Source organism: Nesoenas mayeri, assembly GCF_963082525.1.
Source record: "Nesoenas mayeri genome assembly, chromosome: 33".
NCBI lineage: Eukaryota > Metazoa > Chordata > Aves > Columbiformes > Columbidae > Nesoenas > Nesoenas mayeri.
This window is the reverse complement of record NC_137573.1, coordinates 131,073-150,392: the sequence shown is the minus strand read 5'-3', so window position 1 is coordinate 150,392 and position 19,320 is coordinate 131,073. Positions and strand designations below refer to the sequence as shown.

Genomic DNA, 19,320 nt, shown 5'->3' with positions numbered 1-19,320 from the left:
TAGGCGGCTAATCAGCGTTGCCAGGGAATGGGCGGGGTGGGAGGTGGTGTTTCCGGTTCCGGTGGGGGGGGTGAAAGCGACGCGTGTGGACCCGCGTGGAGTGAACGGCGGGATGAGGCCTGGTGGGGGAACTGGGGTGAACTGGGATGAACTGGGGGGGACTGGGATGAACTGGGGGGGATTGGGATGAACTGGGGGGGATTGGGAGGGACTGGGATGAACTGGGGGGGACTGGGATAGACTGGGATGAACTGGGAGAGATTGAGGTGAACTGGGATGGATTGGGAGGGACTGGGATGAACTGGGGGTTAGACTGGGATGGACTGGGATGAACTGGGCGATAGACTGGGGTGAACTGGGATGAACTGGGGGGACTGGGATGGACTGGGAGCGACTGGGAGAGACTGGGGGGGACTGGGAGCGACTGGGAGAGGCTGGGGGTGATTAGGATGAACTGGGGGGGACTGGGATGGACTGGGAGGAACTGGGATGAACTGGGGGGGACTGAGAGAGACTGGGATGGACTGGGATGAACTGGGGGGAACTGGAGGGACTGGGAGAGACTGAGGTGAACTGAGGGGACTGGGAGGGAATGGGATGGACTGGGAGGGACTGGGATAGACTGGGAGGGACTGGGATGAACTGGAAGGGACTGGGAGGGGACTGGGGAGACTGGGAGGGACTGGGATGAACTGGGGGAGACTGGGATGAACTGGGGGATAGACTGGGATGGACTGAGGTGAACTGGGGGGACTGGGATGAACTGGGGGGACTGGGAGGGAATGGGATGAACTGGGAGAGACTGGGATGAACTGGGGGGGACTGGGATAGACTGGGAGGGACTGGGATGAACTGGGATAGACTGAGGTGAACTGGGGGGACTGGGATGAACTGGGAGGGGCTGGGATAGACTGGAGTGAACTGGGAGAGACTGCGGGTGACTGGGATGAACTGGGGGTGATTGGGATGAATTGGGAGGGACTGGGGTGAACTGGGGGGACTGGGATGAACTGGGAGGGAATGGGATGAACTGGGGGGACTGGGATGGACTGGGAGGGAATGAGATGAACTGGGGGGACTGGGATGGACTGGGATGAACTGGGGGATAGACTGGGGTGAACTGGGAGGGACTGGGGTGAACTCGGGGGGGGACTGGGATGAACTGGGGGGGACTGGGAGGGAATGGGATGAACTGGGGGCACTGGGTTGAACTGGGAGGGAGTTCAGGGGACTGGGATGGACTGGGAGGGATTGGGGTACACTGGGATATACTGGGGTGGACTGGGAGGTACTGGGGTGGACTGGGATATACTGGGGGGCACTGGGATGAACTGGTGGGGACTCAGAACTGGGATGAATTGGGTTGGACTGGGATGGACTAGGGGGGAACTGGGATAAGATTGGGGGGCACTGGGATGAACTGGGAGGGAACTGGGGGCACTGGGATGCACTGGGATGGAACTAGGGGGGTACTGGGTTATACTGGGATATACTGGGATGGCATTGGGAGGGACTGGAGGTTTCTGGGGTACACTGGAGGGATACTGGGAGTTAATGGGGGCATACTGGGAGGTTACTGGGAATTAATGGGGGTTACTGGAGGTTATTTGGGTGTTACTGGGGGTCATTGGGAGGGACTGGGATATACTGGGAGGCTACTGGGGGTAACTGGGAGTCCAGGGGCTGTAACTGGGGGGTTACTGGGGGGTAACTGGGAGTTACTGGGAGGCGGGGAGGGGGTTACTGGGGTTACTGGGCCTGTCCCAGTTTGCCCCAGTGCTCCCAGTTCACACCAGTTTCACAGGGTTCAGCCCTCGTGGGGGACGCGGCGGCTTCCGGGGCGGCCGAGGTGAGTGGGCTCCCAGTATGACCAGTAACCGCTCCCAGTATGACCAGTAACCCCTCCCAGTATGACCAGTAACCTCTATTCCCCTTCCCAGTGCTCCCAGTAACTCTTCCCAGTACAACCAGTTATCTCCATTGTCGTTCCCAGTATGACCAGTTACCCCCATTCCCCTTCCCAGTGCTCCCCGTAACCACTCCCAGTATGACCAGTAACCCCCATTCCCCTTCCCAGTGCTCCCAGTAAGCCTTCCCAGTACAACCAGTTATCTCCATTGTCGTTCCCAGTATGACCAGTTACCCCCATTCCCCTTCCCAGTGCTCCCCGTAACCACTCCCAGTATGACCAGTAACCCCCATTCCCCTTCCCAGTGCTCCCAGTAAGCCTTCCCAGTACAACCAGTTATCTCCATTGTCTTTCCCAGTATGACCAGTTACCCCCATTCCCCTTCTCAGTGTTCCCAGTATGACCAGTTATCCCCTTTCCCCGTTTTCAGTCCCTCCCAGTAACCCCTCCCAGTATGACCAGTTACCCCCATTCCCAGTGCTCCCAGTAGCCCCTCCCAGTATAACCAGTTACCCCCATTCCTCTTCCCAGTTCTCTTCCAGTATCCCCAGTTCCCCTCCCAGTCCTTCCCAGTAACCCCAGTTCTCTCCCAGTCTCTTCCAGTAACCCCAGTTCTCCTCCCAGTCCCTCCCAGTAACCCCAGTTCTCTCCCAGTCCCTCCCAGTAACCCCAGTTCCCCTCCCAGTCCCTCCCAGTAACCCCAGTTCCCCCTCCCAGTCCTTCCCAGTCCTTCCCAGTTCCCCTCCCAGTTCCCCTCCCAGTTCCCCTCCCAGTTCCCCTCCCAGTTCCCCTCCCAGTTCCCCTCCCAGTTCCCCTCCCAGTTCCCCTCCCAGTTCCCCTCCCAGTTCCCCTCCCAGTTCCCCTCCCAGTTCCCCTCCCAGTTCCCCTCCCAGTTCCCCTCCCAGTTCCCCTCCCAGTTCCCCTCCCAGTTCCCCTCCCAGTTCCCCTCCCAGTCCTTCCCAGTTCCCCTCCCAGTCCTTCCCAGTTCCCCTCCCAGTCCTTCCCAGTTCCCCTCCCAGTCCTTCCCAGTAACCCCAGTTCTCTCCTAGTCCCTCCCAGTAACCCCAGTTCTCCTCCCAGTCCTTCCCAGTAACCCCAGTTCTCTCCCAGTCCTTCCCAGTAATCCCAGTTCCCCCTCCCAGTCCCTCCCAGTAACCCCAGTCCCCTCCATTCCCCCCTCCAGTTCCCTTCCCAGTCCCCCCAGTAACCCCAGTTCTCTCCCAGTCCCTCCCAGTAACCCCAGTTCTCTCCCAGTCCCTCCCAGTAATCCCAGTTCTCTCCCAGTCCCTCCCAGTTCCTCCCAGTAACCCCAGTTCCTCTCCCAGTCCCTCCCAGTAACCCCAGTTCTCTCCCAGTTCCCTTCCCAATAACCCCAGTTCCCTTCCCAGTAACCCCAGTTCCCCTCCCAGTCCCTCCCAGTAACCCCAGTTCCTCCTCCCAGTTCCCCTCCCAGTCCTTCCCAGTTCCCCTCCCAGTCCTTCCCAGTTCTCCTCCCAGTCCTTCCCAGTTCTCCTCCCAGTCCTTCCCAGTTCTCCTCCCAGTCCTTCCCAGTTCTCTCCCAGTCCTTCCCAGTTGTCCTCCCAGTCCCTCCCAGTAACCCCAGTTCCCCCTCCCAGTCCCTCCCAGTAATCCCAGTTCCCCTCCCAGTCTCTCCCAGTAACCCCAGTTCCCCTCCCAGTTCCCCTCCCAGTTCCCCTCCCAGTTCCCCTCCCAGTTCCCCTCCCAGTTCCCCTCCCAGTTCCCCTCCCAGTTCCCCTCCCAGTTCCCCTCCCAGTCCTTCCCAGTTCCCCTCCCAGTCCTTCCCAGTAACCCCAGTTCTCTCCTAGTCCCTCCCAGTAACCCCAGTTCTCCTCCCAGTCCTTCCCAGTAACCCCAGTTCTCTCCCAGTCCTTCCCAGTAATCCCAGTTCCCCCTCCCAGTCCCTCCCAGTAACCCCAGTCCCCTCCATTCCCCCCTCCAGTTCCCTTCCCAGTCCCCCCAGTAACCCCAGTTCTCTCCCAGTCCCTCCCAGTAACCCCAGTTCTCTCCCAGTCCCTCCCAGTAATCCCAGTTCTCTCCCAGTCCCTCCCAGTTCCTCCCAGTAACCCCAGTTCCTCTCCCAGTCCCTCCCAGTAACCCCAGTTCTCTCCCAGTTCCCTTCCCAATAACCCCAGTTCCCTTCCCAGTAACCCCAGTTCCCCTCCCAGTCCCTCCCAGTAACCCCAGTTCCTCCTCCCAGTTCCCCTCCCAGTCCTTCCCAGTTCCCCTCCCAGTCCTTCCCAGTTCTCCTCCCAGTCCTTCCCAGTTCTCCTCCCAGTCCTTCCCAGTTCTCTCCCAGTCCTTCCCAGTTGTCCTCCCAGTCCCTCCCAGTAACCCCAGTTCCCCCTCCCAGTCCCTCCCAGTAATCCCAGTTCCCCTCCCAGTCTCTCCCAGTAACCCCAGTTCCCCTCCCAGTTCCCCTCCCAGTTCCCCTCCCAGTTCCCCTCCCAGTTCCCCTCCCAGTTCCCCTCCCAGTTCCCCTCCCAGTTCCCCTCCCAGTTCCCCTCCCAGTTCCCCTCCCAGTTCCCCTCCCAGTTCCCCTCCCAGTCCTTCCCAGTTCCCCTCCCAGTCCTTCCCAGTTCCCCTCCCAGTCCTTCCCAGTTCCCCTCCCAGTCCTTCCCAGTAACCCCAGTTCTCTCCCAGTTCCCCTCCCAGTAACCCCAGTTCCCCTCCCAGTAACCCCAGTTCCCCTCCCAGTAACCCCAGTATCCGCAGGTGGCCCGCGGGGCCGGGGGGGCGTGGCCGGGGGGCGTGGCCGCGGAGGCCCCGCCCGCGGAGGCCCCGCCCACCGAGGCTCCACCCCCCGGGGCCGGGGGGGTCGCGGCGGCTTCAAGGGGGGACGCAAAGTGACGGTGGAGCCGCATCGGCACCAGGGTACTGGGATGGACTGGGGGGGACTGGGATGGACTGGGAAGGACTGGGATGAACTGGGAGGGACTGGGAGGGAATGGGAGGGAACTGGGATGAGCTGGGGGGTACTGGGAGGGACTGGGATGAACTGGGGGGGACTGGGATGAACTGGAGGGGACTGGAAGGGACTGGGATGAACTGGAAGGGACTGGGAGGGACCTGGGGGGGACTGGGATGAACTGGGAGGGACTGGGGGGGACTGGGATGAACTGGAGGGACTGGGATAGACTGGGATGAACTGGGAGGTAGCTGGGATGAACTGGGGGGGACTGGGAGGAACTGGGATGAACTGGGCGGACTGGGATAGACTGAGAGGAGACTGGGAGGAACTGGGGGGGACTGAGATGAGCTGGGGTGAACTGGGGGGACTGGGAGGGGACTGGGATGAACTGGGAAGGACTGGGATGAACTGGGGTGGACTGGGAGGGAATGGGATGAACTGGGAGGGACTGGGGGGGACTGGGATGAACTGGGAGGGGACTGGGAGGGACTGGGATGAACTGGAGGGGACTGGGTAGAACTGGGAGGTAGCTGGGATGAGCTGGGAGGGACTGGGATGAACTGGGGTGAACTGGGGGGGACTGGGATAGACTGGGGGAACTGGGGGAGACTGGGATGAAGTGGGGGGACTGGGATAGACTGGGATGAACTGGGGGGACTGGGATAGACTGGGGTGAACTGGAGGGCACTGGGATGAACTGGGGGGACTGGGGTGAGCTGAGATGAACTAGGGGGGGCTGAGATGAACTGGGGGATAGACTGGGGTGAACTGGGAGGGACTGGGATGGACTTGGTGGGGGGACTGGGATGAACTGGGGGAGACTGGGAGGGAATGGGATGAACTGGGGGCACTGGGTTGAACTGGGAGGGAGTTGAGGGGACTGGGATGGATTGGGAGGGATTGGGGGAAACTGGGATATACTGGGATGGACTGGGATATACTGGGGGGACTGGGATGAACTGGTGGGGACTCAGAACTGGGATGAATTGGGTTGGACTGGGATGGACTGGGAGGGAGTTGGGGCAACTGGGGTAAGATTGGGGGGCACTGGGATGAACTGGGAGGTACTGGGAGGGAACTGGGAGGTGCTGGAGGGGAACTGGGATGAACTGGGAGGGAACTGGGAGGCACTGGGAGGATTTGGGATGAACTGGGGGGAAACTGGGAAGAACTGGGGGGTAACTGGGAGGAACTGGGATTGAATGGGGATAACTGGGATGAACTGGGAAGCACTGGGGGTAACTGGGATTGAACTGGGTTGGGAACTGGGATGAACTGGGGGTAACTGGGATTGAAGTGGAGTGGGAACTGGGGTAACTGGGATGAACTGGGATTGAAGTGTGGGGGTAACTGGGAGGCACTGGGTGTAACTGGGCTTGAACTGGTTTGGTAACTGGGATGAACTGGGGGTAACTGGGAGGCTCTGGGAGTGGTCAGAGGGTAACTGGGAGGCCTCAGAGCTTAAACTGGGAGGCACTGGGATTGAACTCGGGTGGGAGGGGGATAACTGGGGGGTGACTGGGAGGTAGTTGGGGGGGTAACTGGTTTGAACTGGTTTGAACTGGTCCATACTGGGCAGGCGTGTTCATCGTGCGGGGCCGTGAGGACGCGCTGGTGACGCGGAACCTGGTGCCCGGGGAGTCGGTGTACGGGGAGAAGAGGATCAGCGTGGAGGTACTGGTTTATACTGGTTTATACTGGTTTATACTGGTTTATACTGGTTTGTACTGGTTTGTACTGGTTTGGAGGAGGAGAGACTGGGAAGAGATTGGGAAGGGACTGGGGGGAACTGGGAGCAGTTAAGAGGTGACTGGGGGTAACTGGGAGGGACTGGGGGTAACTGGGAGGGACTGGGGGTAACTGGGAGCACTTAAGAGGTAACTGGGAGTAACTGGGAAGGGACTGGGGGTAACTGGGAGGGACTGGGAAAGGTTAAGAGGTGACTGGGGTAACTGGGAAGGGACTGGGGGGGACTGGGGGTAACTGGGAGGGACTGGAGGTAACTGGGAGGTAGGTGGAGAAGGTTAATTGGAAACTGGGAGTAACTGGGGGCAACTGGGAGTAACTGAGAGGGAACTGGGAGTACATGGGGGTACTGGGGGTAACTGGGAGGGACTGGGAAAGGTTAGAGGTGACTGGGAGTAACTGGGAATGGACTGGGGGGGGGATTGGGGGTAACTGGGAGGGACTGGGGGTAACTGGGAAGGAGGTGGAGAAGATTAATTGGCAACTGGGAGTAACTGGGGGCAACTGGGAGTACATGGAAGGGACTGGGGGTAACTGGGAGGGACTGGGAAAGGTTAAGAGGTGACTAGGGGTAACTGGGAAGGGACTGGGGGTAACTGGGAGGGACTGGGAAAGGTTAAGAGGTGACTGGGGTAACTGGGAAGGGACTGGGGGTAACTGGGAGGGACTGGGAAAGGTTAAGATGTGACTGGGGGTAACTGGGAATGGACTGGGGGTAACTGGGAGGGACTGGGGTAACTGGGAGGGATGTGGAGAAGGTTAATTGGCAACTGGGAGTAACTGGGGGCAACTGGGAGTAACTGGGAGGGAACTGGGAGTACATGGGGGGGACTGAGGGTAACTGGGAGTGACTTCTCGGATCCCATACTGGGAGCACTGGGATATGGAACTGGTGGCGCTGGGTGACACTGGGAGGTTCAGAGAATCCATGTGACGTCAAGTGACGTGTCCCCAAGTGTCCCCAGGAGGTGGCACCAACCTTGGGGACACCACCAAAACCTTCTCAGATCCCATACTGGGAGCACTGGGATATGGAACTGGTGGCACTGGGTGACACTGGGAGGTTCAGGGACTCCATGTGACATCAAGTGACGTGTCCCCAAGTGTCCCCTGGACACTTAGATGTCCCCAGGAGGTGGCACCAACCTTGAAGGCACCACCAGAATCTTCTCAGATCTCATACTGGGAGCAGTGGGAAGGGGAACTGGTGGCACTGGGTGACACTGGGAGGTTGTGGGACCCCATGTGACGTGTCCCCGATGTCCCTGTCCCCAGGAAGGTGACACGAAGGTGGAATATCGCGCCTGGAACCCGTTCAGGTCCAAACTCGCCGCCGCCATCCTGGGTGGCATCGACCAGATCCACATGGGACCCGGGTCCAAGGTCCTGTACCTGGGGGCGGCCTCGGGGACAACGGTGTCACACGTGGCCGACATCGTGGGGCCGGTGAGTGGGGACAATGGGGACAATGGGGTCACCACCCCTTGGGGACAATGGGGAGGTGGCACCTTCATGTTCTTGAGAAGGTCCTTGGGGTTCTTTGGGGACGTCCCCCTGGGGTTTGGGGACATGGGGGTGACACTGGGAATGTCCCCATGAGGTTTGGGAACATGGGGACGGAGTCACCAGGGCCCTGGGGACAACTTGGAGGTGACACCTTCATGTTCTTGAGAAGGTCCTTGAGGTTCTATGGGGACATCCCCATGGGGTTTGGGGACATGTGGGTGACACTGGGAATGTCCCCATGAGGTTTGGGACATGGGGGTGACACTGGGAGTGTCCCCATGGGCTTTGGGGACATGGGGACGGGGTCACCAAGGTCTTGGAGACAACTTGGAGGTGACACGTTCATGTTCTTGAGAAGGTCCTTGAGGTTCTATGGGGATGTCCCCATGGGGTTTGGGGACATGGGGGTGACACTGGGAGTGTCCCCATGGGGTTTGGGACATGGGGGTGACACTGGGAGTGTCCCCATGGGCTTTGGGGACATGGGGACGGGGTCACCAAGGTCTTGGGGACAACTTGGAGGTGACACGTTCATGTTCTTGAGAAGGTCCTTGAGGTTCTATGGGGACGTCCCCATGGGGTTTGGGACATGGGGGTGACACTGGGAGTGTCCCCATGGGGTTTGGGACATGGGGGTGACACTGGGAATGTCTCCATGGGGTTTGGGGACACGGGGATGGGGTCACCAAGGTCTTGGGGACAACTTGGAGGTGACACCTTCATGTTCTTGAGAAGGTCCTTGGGGTTCTTTGGGGACGTCCCCATGGGGTTTGGGGACATGGGGGTGACACTGGGAATGTCCCCATGGGGTTTGGGACATGGGGGTGACACTGGGAATGTCCCCATGGGCTTTGGGGACATGGGGACGGGGTCACCAAGGCCCTGGGGACAACTTGAAGGTGGCACCTTCATGTTCTTGAGAAGGTCCTTGGGGTTCTTTGGGGACGTCCCCATGGGGTTTGGGGACATGTGGGTGACACTGTGAGCCCTTGGGGACATTATATGGGGTCCTGGGGTTTGGGGACATGAGGACGGGGTCACCAAGGTCTTGGAGACAACTTGGAGGTGACACGTTCATGTTCTTGAGAAGGTCCTTGAGGTTCTATGGGGACGTCCCCATGGGGTTTGGGGACATGGGGGTGACACTGGGAATGTCCCCATGGGGTTTGGGACATGGGGGTGACACTGGGAATGTCCCCATGAGGTTTGGGGACATGGGGATGGGGTCACCAAGGCCCTGGGGACAACTTGAAGGTGGCACCTTCATGTTCTTGAGAAGGTCCTTGAGGTTCTATGGGGACGTCCCCGTGGGGTTTGGGGACATGGGGGTGACACTGGGCATGTCCCCATGGGTTTGGGGACATGTGGGTGACACTGTGAGCCCTTGGGGACATTATATGGGGTCCTGGGGTTTGGGGACATGAGGACGGGGTCACCAAGGTCTTGGGGACAACTAGGAGATGACACGTTCATGTTCTTGAGAAGGTCCTTGAGGTTCTATGGGGACGTCCCCATGGGGTTTGGGGACATGGGGGTGACACTGGGAATGTCCCCATGGGGTTTGGGACATGGGGGTGACACTGGGAATGTCCCCATGAGGTTTGGGGACATGGGGATGGGGTCACCAAGGCCCTGGGGACAACTTGAAGGTGGCACCTTCATGTTCTTGAGAAGGTCCTTGAGGTTCTATGGGGACGTCCCCGTGGGGTTTGGGGACATGGGGGTGACACTGGGCATGTCCCCATGGGTTTGGGGACATGTGGGTGACACTGTGAGCCCTTGGGGACATTATATGGGGTCCTGGGGTTTGGGGACATGAGGACGGGGTCACCAAGGTCTTGGGGACAACTAGGAGATGACACGTTCATGTTCTTGAGAAGGTCCTTGAGGTTCTATGGGGATGTCCCCATGGGGTTTGGGGACATGTGGGTGACACTAGGAATGTCCCCATGGGGTTTGGGACATGGGGGTCACACTGGGAATGTCCCCATGGGCTTTGGGGACATGGGGACGGGGTCACCAAGGTCTTGGAGACAACTTGGAGGTGACACGTTCATGTTCTTGAGAAGGTCCTTGAGGTTCTATGGGGACGTCCCCATGGGGTTTGGGGACATGGGGGTGACACTGGGAATGTCCCCATGGGGTTTGGGACATGGGGGTGACACTGGGAATGTCCCCATGGGATTTGGGGATATAGGGACGGGGTCACCAAGGTCTTGGGGACAACTTGAAGGTGGCACCTTCATGTTCTTGAGAAGGTCCTTGAGGTTCTTTGGGGACGTCCCCATGGGGTTTGGGGACATGGAGGTGACACTGGGAATGTCCACATGGAGTTTGGGACATGGGGGTGACACTGGGAATGTCCCCATGAGGTTTGGGGACGTGGGGACGGGGTCACCAAGGCCCTGGGGACAACTTGAAGGTGGCACCTTCATGTTCTTGAGAAGGTCCTTGAGGTTCTATGGGGACGTCCCCATGGGGTTTGGGGACATGGGGGTGACACTGGGCATGTCCCCATGGGTTTGGGGACATGTGGGTGACACTGTGAGCCCTTGGGGACATTATATGGGGTCCTGGGGTTTGGGGACATGAGGACGGGGTCACCAAGGTCTTGGGGACAACTAGGAGGTGACACGTTCATGTTCTTGAGAAGGTCCTTGAGGTTCTATGGAGACGTCCCCATGGGGTTTGGGGACACGGGGGTGACACTGGGAGCCCATGGGGACGTCCCCATGGGGTTTGGGACCCCATGGGTGACAATGTCCCCAATGTCCCCAGGAGGGCTTGGTCTACGCCGTGGAGTTTTCCCACCGCTCGGGCCGCGACCTCATCAACGTGGCCAAGAAACGGACCAACGTCATCCCCGTCATCGAGGACGCGCGGCACCCCCACAAGTACCGCATGCTCGTCGGTACGGGGACATGGGGACAATGGGGACATCAGGGGACAATAGGGACCATGGGGACATCAGGGGACATGGGTTTGGGGCTTCTTGGGGGGCTTGGAGAAGGTTTGGAGGCATCTCAAGGGGGTTTTGGAGGCGTTTTTGGGGATCTCAAGAGGGTTTTCAGAGACCCAATGGGGAGTTTTGGGGTCTTAGAGATGAGTTTTGGGGTCCGAGATGAATGTTGGGGTCTCAGAAGGTTCCAGATGTTGAGGTTCCTCAAAGTGGTTGGAGAAGGTTGGGAGGCATCTCAGAGGGTTTTTGAAGGTCCCAGAGGTGAGTTTTGGGGTCCCAGAGGTGAGTTTTGGGGTCCCAGAGACGAGTTTTGGGGTCTCAAAAGGTTCCAGGAGATGTTGAGGTTCCTCAAAGTGGTTGGAGAAGGTTGGGAGGCATCTCAGAGGGTTTTTGAAGATCCCAGAGATGAGTTTTGGGGTCCCAGAGACGAGTTTTGGGGTCTCAAAAGGTTCCAGGAGATGTTGAGGTTCCTCAAAGTGGTTGGAGAAGGTTGGGAGGCATCTCAGAGGGTTTTTGAAGGTCCCAGAGGTGACTTTTGGGGTCTTAGAGATGAGTTTTGGGGTCCCAGAGACGAGTTTTGGGGTCTCAGAAGGTTCCAGGAGATGTTGAGGTTCCTCAAAGTGGTTGGAGAAGGTTGGGAGGCATCTCAGAGGGTTTTTGAAGGTCCCAGAGGTGAGTTTTGGGGTCCCAGAGGTGAGTTTTGGGGTCCCAGAGACGAGTTTTGGGGTCTCAAAAGGTTCCAGGAGATGTTGAGGTTCCTCAAAGTGGTTGGAGAAGGTTGGGAGGCATCTCAGAGGGTTTTTGAAGGTCCCAGAGGTGAATTTTGGGGTCTTAAAGATGAGTTTTGGGGTCCCAGAGACGAGTTTTGGGGTCTCAGAAGGTTCCAGGAGATGTTGAGGTTCCTCAAAGTGGTTGGAGAAGGTTGGGAGGCATCTCAGAGGGTTTTTGAAGGTCCCAGAGGTGAGTTTTGGGGTCCCAGAGGTGAGTTTTGGGGTCTTAGAGATGAGTTTTGGGGTCCCAGAGACGAGTTTTGGGGTCTCAGAAGGTTCCAGGAGATGTTGAGGTTCCTCAAAGTGGTTGGAGAAGGTTGGGAGGCATCTCAGAGGGTTTTTGAAGATCCCAGAGATGAGTTTTGGGGTCCCAGAGACGAGTTTTGGGGTCTCAGAAGGTTCCAGGAGATGTTGAGGTTCCTCAAAGTGGTTGGAGAAGGTTGGGAGGCATCTCAGAGGGTTTTTGAAGGTCCCAGAGGTGAGTTTTGGGGTCCCAGAGATGAGTTTTGGGGTCCCAGAAGGTTCCAGGAGATGTTGAGGTTCCTCAAAGTGGTTGGAGAAGGTTGGGAGGCATCTCAGAGGGTTTTTGAAGGTCCCAGAGGTGAGTTTTGGGGTCTTAGAGATGAGTTTTGGGGTCCCAGAGACGAGTTTTGGGGTCTCAGAAGGTTCCAGGAGATGTTGAGGTTCCTCAAAGTGGTTGGAGAAGGTTGGGAGGCATCTCAGAGGGTTTTTGAAGGTCCCAGAGGTGAGTTTTGGGGTCCCAGAGGTGAGTTTTGGGGTCTTAGAGATGAGTTTTGGGGTCCCAGAGACGAGTTTTGGGGTCTCAGAAGGTTCCAGGAGATGTTGAGGTTCCTCAAAGTGGTTGGAGAAGGTTGGGAGGCATCTCAGAGGGTTTTTGAAGGTCCCAGAGGTGAGTTTTGGGGTCCCAGAGGTGAGTTTTGGGGTCCCAGAGACGAGTTTTGGGGTCTCAGAAGGTTCCAGGAGATGTTGAGGTTCCTCAAAGTGGTTGGAGAAGGTTGGGAGGCATCTCAGAGGGTTTTTGAAGGTCCCAGAGGTGAGTTTTGGGGTCCCAGAGGTGAGTTTTGGTGTCTTAGAGATGAGTTTGGGGGTCCCAGAGATGAGTTTTGGGGTCTCAGAAGGTTCCAGGAGATGTTGAGGTTCCTCAAAGTGGTTGGAGAAGGTTGGGAGGCATCTCAGAGGGTTTTTGAAGGTCCCAGAGGTGAGTTTTGGGGTCTCAGAGGTGAGTTTTGGGGTCTCAGGAGGTCCCAGGAGAAGATGTTGAGGTTCCTCAAAGTGGCTGGAGAAGGTTTGGAAGCATCTCAGGGGGGTTTTGAGGGACCCGATGAAGAGTTTTGGGGTCTTGGAGTTGAACTTTGGGGTCTCAGGAGGTTCCAGGAGATGATTTTGAGATGGTTTTTGGTGGTTTTTGGGCGATTTGGGGCGTTTTTTAGCATTTTTGGGCCGGTTTTGGCCGTTTTGTTCTTCTGGGTGTGTTTTTTGGGGCATTTTTTGATGGTTTTGGGCTGTTTTTTTACATTCTTGGTCCCCCTGGTGGAGTTTTTGGGCTGTTTTTTAGCGTTTTTTGGCATTTCTGGGGCGTTTTTTGGTGGTCTTGGGGCGTTTTTTGGCGTTTCTGGTCTCCCGGGTGTGTTTTTGGGCCGTTTTTGGCGTTTTTATTCTTCTGGGTGTGTTTTTTGGGCCGTTTTTTTATGTTCTTGGTCTCCCTGGTGGAGCTTTTGGGCTGTTTTTTAGCATTTTTTGGCTCTCTGGAGTTTTTGGGGCGTTTTTTGGCGGTTTTGGGCCCTTTTTTAGTGTTTTTGGGCTCCCTGGTGGAGTTTTTTGGCGATTTTCTGGCGTTTTAGGGGCGTTTTTTAGTGTTTCTGGTCTCCCAGGTGTGTTTTTTGGGGCGTTTTTTGACATTTTGGGGCTGTTCTTTTACATTCTTGATCTCCCTGGTGGAGTTTTTGAGTTGTTTTTTAGCATTTTTGGGCTCCCTTGTGTTGTTTTTGGAGCGTTTCTGGGGCGTTTTTTGGAGCGTTTCTGGGGCGTTTTTTGGAGCGTTTCTGGGGCGTTTTTTGGCGTTTCTGGGGCGTTTTTTGGCGTTTCTGGGGCGTTTTTTGGCGTTTCTGGGCTCCCGGGTGCGTTTTTGGGCCGTTTCCGGCCGATTTGGGTGGCGGGTGCCAGATGTAGGTGTTTCTCCCCATTCTCAGGGATGGTTGACGTCATCTTTGCGGACGTGGCCCAGCCCGACCAGACGCGAATCGTCGCCCTCAACGCCCACAACTTCCTGCGCAACGGGGGGCACTTCGTCATCTCCATCAAGGTAACCACCAGTACGGACCAGTATAAACCAGTACAGACCAGTATAAACCAGTATGGATCAGTACGGGTCCCCTCCCAGTCCCCTCCCAATCCATCCCAGTATATCAAATTCTCCCCCAATCCCCTCCCATGCGCTCCCAGTCTGTCCCAGTTCCCTCCCAGTCTGTCCCAGTCCCCTCACAATCCCCTCCCAGTCCCTCCCAGTCCATCCCAGTATGCCCCATCCAGGTGAACTGAATAGACTCGACGTCTGAGTTGGTGTCTCCCAGTCCCTCCCAGTGCTTCCCAGTCCATCCCAGTCCCTCCCAGTCCATCCCAGTTCCTCCCAGTATATCCCAGTATCCCATGCAGGCGAGCTGCATCGACTTGACGGCTGAGGTGGTGTTTCCCAACCCCCTCCCAGTATATCCCAGTCCCCTCCCAGTATATCCCAGTCCCCTCCCACTATATCCCAGTCCCCTCCCAGTATATCCCAGTCCCTCCCAGTACGTCCCAGTATCCCGTGCAGGCTATCCCAGTCCCCTCCTAGTCCCCTCCCAGTCCCTCCCAATCCATCCCAGTCTATCCCAATCCCTTCCAGTCCCTCCCAATCCCCCCCATTTCCCTCCCATCCACTCCCACTCTATCCCAGTCCCCTCCCAGTCCCCTCCCAATCCCCTCCCAGTATATCCCAGTATAACCCAATCCCCTCCCAGTATATCCCAGTCCCTCCCAGTATATCCCAGTATATCCCACTGTAGGCGAACTGCATCGACTCGACAGCGCTGGCCGAGACAGTGTTTCCCAATCCCCTCCCAGTCCCTCCCAGTCCCTCCCGATCCCCCCCATTTCCCTCCCATCCACTCCCAGTCCCCTCCCAGTCCCCTCCCAGTCCCCTCCCAGTCCCCTCCCAGTCCCTCCCAATCCCCTCCCAGTATATCCCAGTATAACCCAATCCCCTCCCAGTCTATCCCAGTCCCTCCCAGTATATCCCAGTATATCCCACTGTAGGCGAACTGCATCGACTCGACGGCGCCGGCCGAGGCGGTGTTCGCGGGGGAGGTGCGGAAAATGGCCTCGGAGCGGATGAAGCCGCAGGAGCAGCTCACGCTGGAGCCCTACGAGAGGGACCACGCGCTGGTGGTCGGCGTCTACCGGTACTGGGAGGGATTGGGATGGACTGGGAGTGGACTGGGATGGACTGGGAGTGGATGGGAGGGACTGGGAGGGGACTGGGATGGACTGGGAGGGGATTGGGAGGGAAATGGGTGGGACTGGGAGGGACTGGGAGGGACTGGGAGGGACTGGGATGGACTGGGAGGGACTGGGAGGGGATTGGGGAGAACAGGGGTAGACTGGGAGGGGACTGGGAGGGACTGGGAGGGGACTGGGATGGACTGGGAAGGGACTGGGATAGACTGGGAGTGGATGGGAAGGGACTGGGATGGACTGGGAGGGGACTGGGATGGACTGGGAAGGGACTGGGATAGACTGGGAGTGGATGGGAGGGGACTGGGAGGGACTGGGAGGGGACTGGGATGGACTGGGAAGGGACTGGGATAGACTGGGAGTGGATGGGAAGGGACTGGGAGGGGACTGGGATGGACTGGGAAGGGACTGGGATAGACTGGGAGTGGATGGGAGGGGACTGGGATGGACTGGGAGTGGATGGGAGGGACTGGGAAGGAACTGGGAGGGGACTGGGAGGGGATTGGGAGGGAAATGGGTGGGACTGGGAGGGACTGGGAGGGACTGGGATGGACTGGGAGGGACTGGGAGGGGATTGGGGAGAACAGGGGTAGACTGGGAGGGGACTGGGAGGGACTGGGAGGGGACTGGGATGGACTGGGAAGGGACTGGGATAGACTGGGAGTGGATGGGAAGGGACTGGGATGGACTGGGAGGGGACTGGGATGGACTGGGAAGGGACTGGGATAGACTGGGAGTGGATGGGAGGGGACTAGGAGGGACTGGGAGGGGACTGGGATGGACTGGGAAGGGACTGGGATAGACTGGGAGTGGATGGGAGGGGACTAGGAGGGACTGGGAGGGGACTGGGATGGACTGGGAAGGGACTGGGATAGACTGGGAGTGGATGGGAAGGGACTGGGAGGGGACTGGGATGGACTGGGAAGGGACTGGGATAGACTGGGAGTGGATGGGAGGGGACTGGGATGGACTGGGAGTGGATGGGAGGGGACTGGGATGGACTGGGAAGGGACTGGGATAGACTGGGATGGACTGGGAAGGGACTGGGATGGACTGGGAGTGGATGGGAAGGGACTGGGATGGACTGGGAGGGGATTGGAGAGAACAGGGATAGACTGGGAGGGAACTGGGATAGACTGGGAGGGGGCTGGGAAGGGACTGGGATAGACTGGGAGTGGATGGGAAGGGACTGGGATGGACTGGGAAGGGACTGGGAGTGGATGGGAAGGGACTGGGATGGACTGGGAAGGGACTGGGATGGACTGGGAGTGGATGGGAAGGGACTGGGATGGACTGGGAAGGGACTGGGATAGACTGGGAGGGGATTGGGAGGAGACTGGGATAGAGTGGGAGTGGATGGGAGGGAAATGGGGGGGAACTGGGAGGGGACTGGGATGGACTGGGAGGGGATTGGGAGACTGGGAGGGGACTGGGAGGGACTGGGATGGACTGGGAGGGGATTGGGAGGGGACTGGGGAGAATAGGGATATACTGGGAGGGACTAGGATAGACTGGGAGGGGATTGGGGGTGACTGGGATGGACTGGGAGGGGATTGGGGAGAACTGGGATAGACTGGGAGGGAACTGGGATAGACTGGGAGGGACTGGGATAGAGTGGGAGTGGATGGGAGGGACTGGGAGGGGATCGGAGGGGACTGGGATAGACTGGGAGGAACTGGGAAGGGACTGGGGGGAACTGGAATATAATGGGAGGGGACTGGGAGAGACTGGGAGGGACTGGGAAGGGACTGGGATAGAGTGGGAGTGGATGGGAGGGGACTGGGAGTTACTGGGAGGGAACTAGGGGGGAACTGGGGAGTTACTGGGAGGAACTGGGGGGGGAACTGGGAGTTACTGGGAGGGATTGGGGGGGAACTGGGAGTTACCATGAGGGAACTGGGAGTGACTGGGAAGTACTGGGAGTGACTGGAGGGGAACTGGGAGTGACTGGAGGGGAACTGGGGGGGGAACTGGGAGTGACTGGGGGGGGAACTGGGAGTGACTGGGGGCGAACTGGGAATGACTGGGGGGAACTGGGGGTTACTGGGGGGGTCACGTGACTGATCTGCCCCTCCCCCCCAGGCCCCCTCCCAAGCAGAAGTGACCTCATCGGTGACATCATCGGTGACATCATCCTCACCCCCAGGCGTTTTTTGGGGCAAATTCGTGCGGTTTTGGGGTATTTTGAGGGGGGGGGGGGGGGGAAATGGGGCTTTTTAATTAAAACCAAAGGGAACTAAAAGCGGCTCCTTCCTTTGGGGACAATTAATGGGGGATTAATTAACCCGGGGGGGAGGGCTAATTAACTCATTAGGGGGGTAATTAGGCCTTTGGGGGGTAATTAATGCCCTGGGGGCTTAATTTGCCCTTGGGGGGGTATATTTGATGCTCTGGGGGGGATAATTAGCCCTTGGGGCTGGTTAATTAGGTGCCTGGGGTGGGGGGGCGGTAATTAGTCCTTGTAGGAGGCTAATTAGCCCTTGGGGGGGTTAATTAGCCCTTAGAGACCCCCCAGTCCCAGTATAGAACCCCCAGTCCCAGTATAGACCCCCAGTACCATTTTCTTTTGTGTGTTCACTCTGGAACCTACTGATGGTCAGACATTGATTTGTCCCCTCCAGTTGATGCCATTGGCTGTTTATTGTGTGTGTTCACTCTGGTCCCTACTGATGGTCAGACCTTGATTTGTCCCCTCCAGCTGATGCCATTGGCTGTTTATTGTGTGTGTTCACTCTGGAACCTACTGATGGTCAGACATTGATTTGTCCCCTCCAGTTGATGCCATTGGCTGTTTATTGTGTGTGTTCACTCTGGAACCTACTGATGGTCAGACGTTGATTTGTCCCCTCCAGCTGATGCTATTGGCTGTTTATTGTGTGTGTTCACTCTGGAACCTACTGATGGTCAGACCTTGATTTGTCCCCTCCAGCTGATGCCATTGGCTGTTTATTGTGTGTGTTCACTCTGGAACCTACTGATGGTCAGACCTTGATTTGTCCCCTCCAGCTGATGCCATTGGCTGTTTATTGTGTGTGTTCACTCTGGTCCCTACTGATTATCAACTGTTGCTCTTATCCAGCCCAGTTGATGAGATCAGGCGTTTATTGTGTGTGTTCACTCTGGGCCCTAATGATGACTGAACGATGATCTTATGTAGCCCAAAGGATGAGATGGGGCGGTTTATTGTGCACGTTCACTCTGGTCCCTACTGATGGTCAGACCTTGATTTGTCCCCTCCAGCTGATGCCATTGGCTGTTTATTGTGTGTGTTCACTCTGGAACCTACTGATGGTCAGACCTTGATTTGTCCCCTCCAGTTGATGCCATTGGCTGTTTATTGTGTGTGTTCACTCTGGAACCTACTGATGGTCAGACCTTGATTTGTCCCCTCCAGCTGATGCCATTGGCTGTTTATTGTGTGTGTTCACTCTGGAACCTACTGATGGTCAGACCTTGATTTGTCCCCTCCAGCTGATGCCATTGGCTGTTTATTGTGCCTGTTCACTCTGGTCCCTACTGATGGTCAGACACTGATTTGTCCCCCCCAGTTGATGCCATTGGCTGTTTATTGTGCGTGTTCACTCTGGTCCCTACTGATGGTCAGACACTGATTTGTCCCCTCCAGTTGATGCCATTGGCTGTTTGCTGTGTGCGTTCACTCTGGAACCTACTGATGACTGCCTGTTGCTCTTATCCACTCTGATCAATGAGATCACCCAGTTTATCCCAGTTCCCTCCCATAGGAACCACTGGGAGCCCCAGCTCACCCCAGTTCATCCCAGTTCACCCCAGTTTCCCCCCACCCCTGTGTCCTCCTCGGTGTGGGCGCCCCCTGCTGGGGCTGATCCGCACCCACATCTGTGGGCACCCATGGGTGCTGGGGGGGCACTGAGGCCAGTGGGAGTAACTGGGTGCAACTGGAGGCAACTGGGAGCACTGGGGTGTGGGGGACACTGGGGATATTGGGGCAACTGGGAGCAACTGGGAGCAC

The 19,320-nt window shown here is 57.7% G+C and overlaps 1 protein-coding gene across 2 annotated transcripts; it reads left to right on the top strand.

Annotated features, from left to right (window-relative positions):
- Positions 1-51: 51 nt before the first annotated feature.
- FBL (fibrillarin) lies at positions 52-17,550 on the top strand. Of its 2 annotated transcripts, XM_080361546.1 has the most exons (9): positions 52-122; positions 1,805-1,849; positions 4,643-4,801; positions 6,418-6,512; positions 7,860-8,030; positions 10,869-11,001; positions 14,030-14,142; positions 15,132-15,277; positions 17,412-17,550. In XM_080361546.1, exons 1-9 carry the CDS (start codon positions 113-115, stop codon positions 17,431-17,433), a joined length of 894 nt encoding a protein of 297 aa, XP_080217672.1. In that variant the 5' UTR covers positions 52-112; the 3' UTR covers positions 17,434-17,550. The 2 variants fall into 2 exon arrangements, with proteins under 2 accessions (XP_080217672.1, XP_080217673.1); XM_080361547.1 differs by lacking the exon at positions 1,805-1,849 and having other exon boundaries at positions 59-122.
- Positions 17,551-19,320: the final 1,770 nt, after the last annotated feature.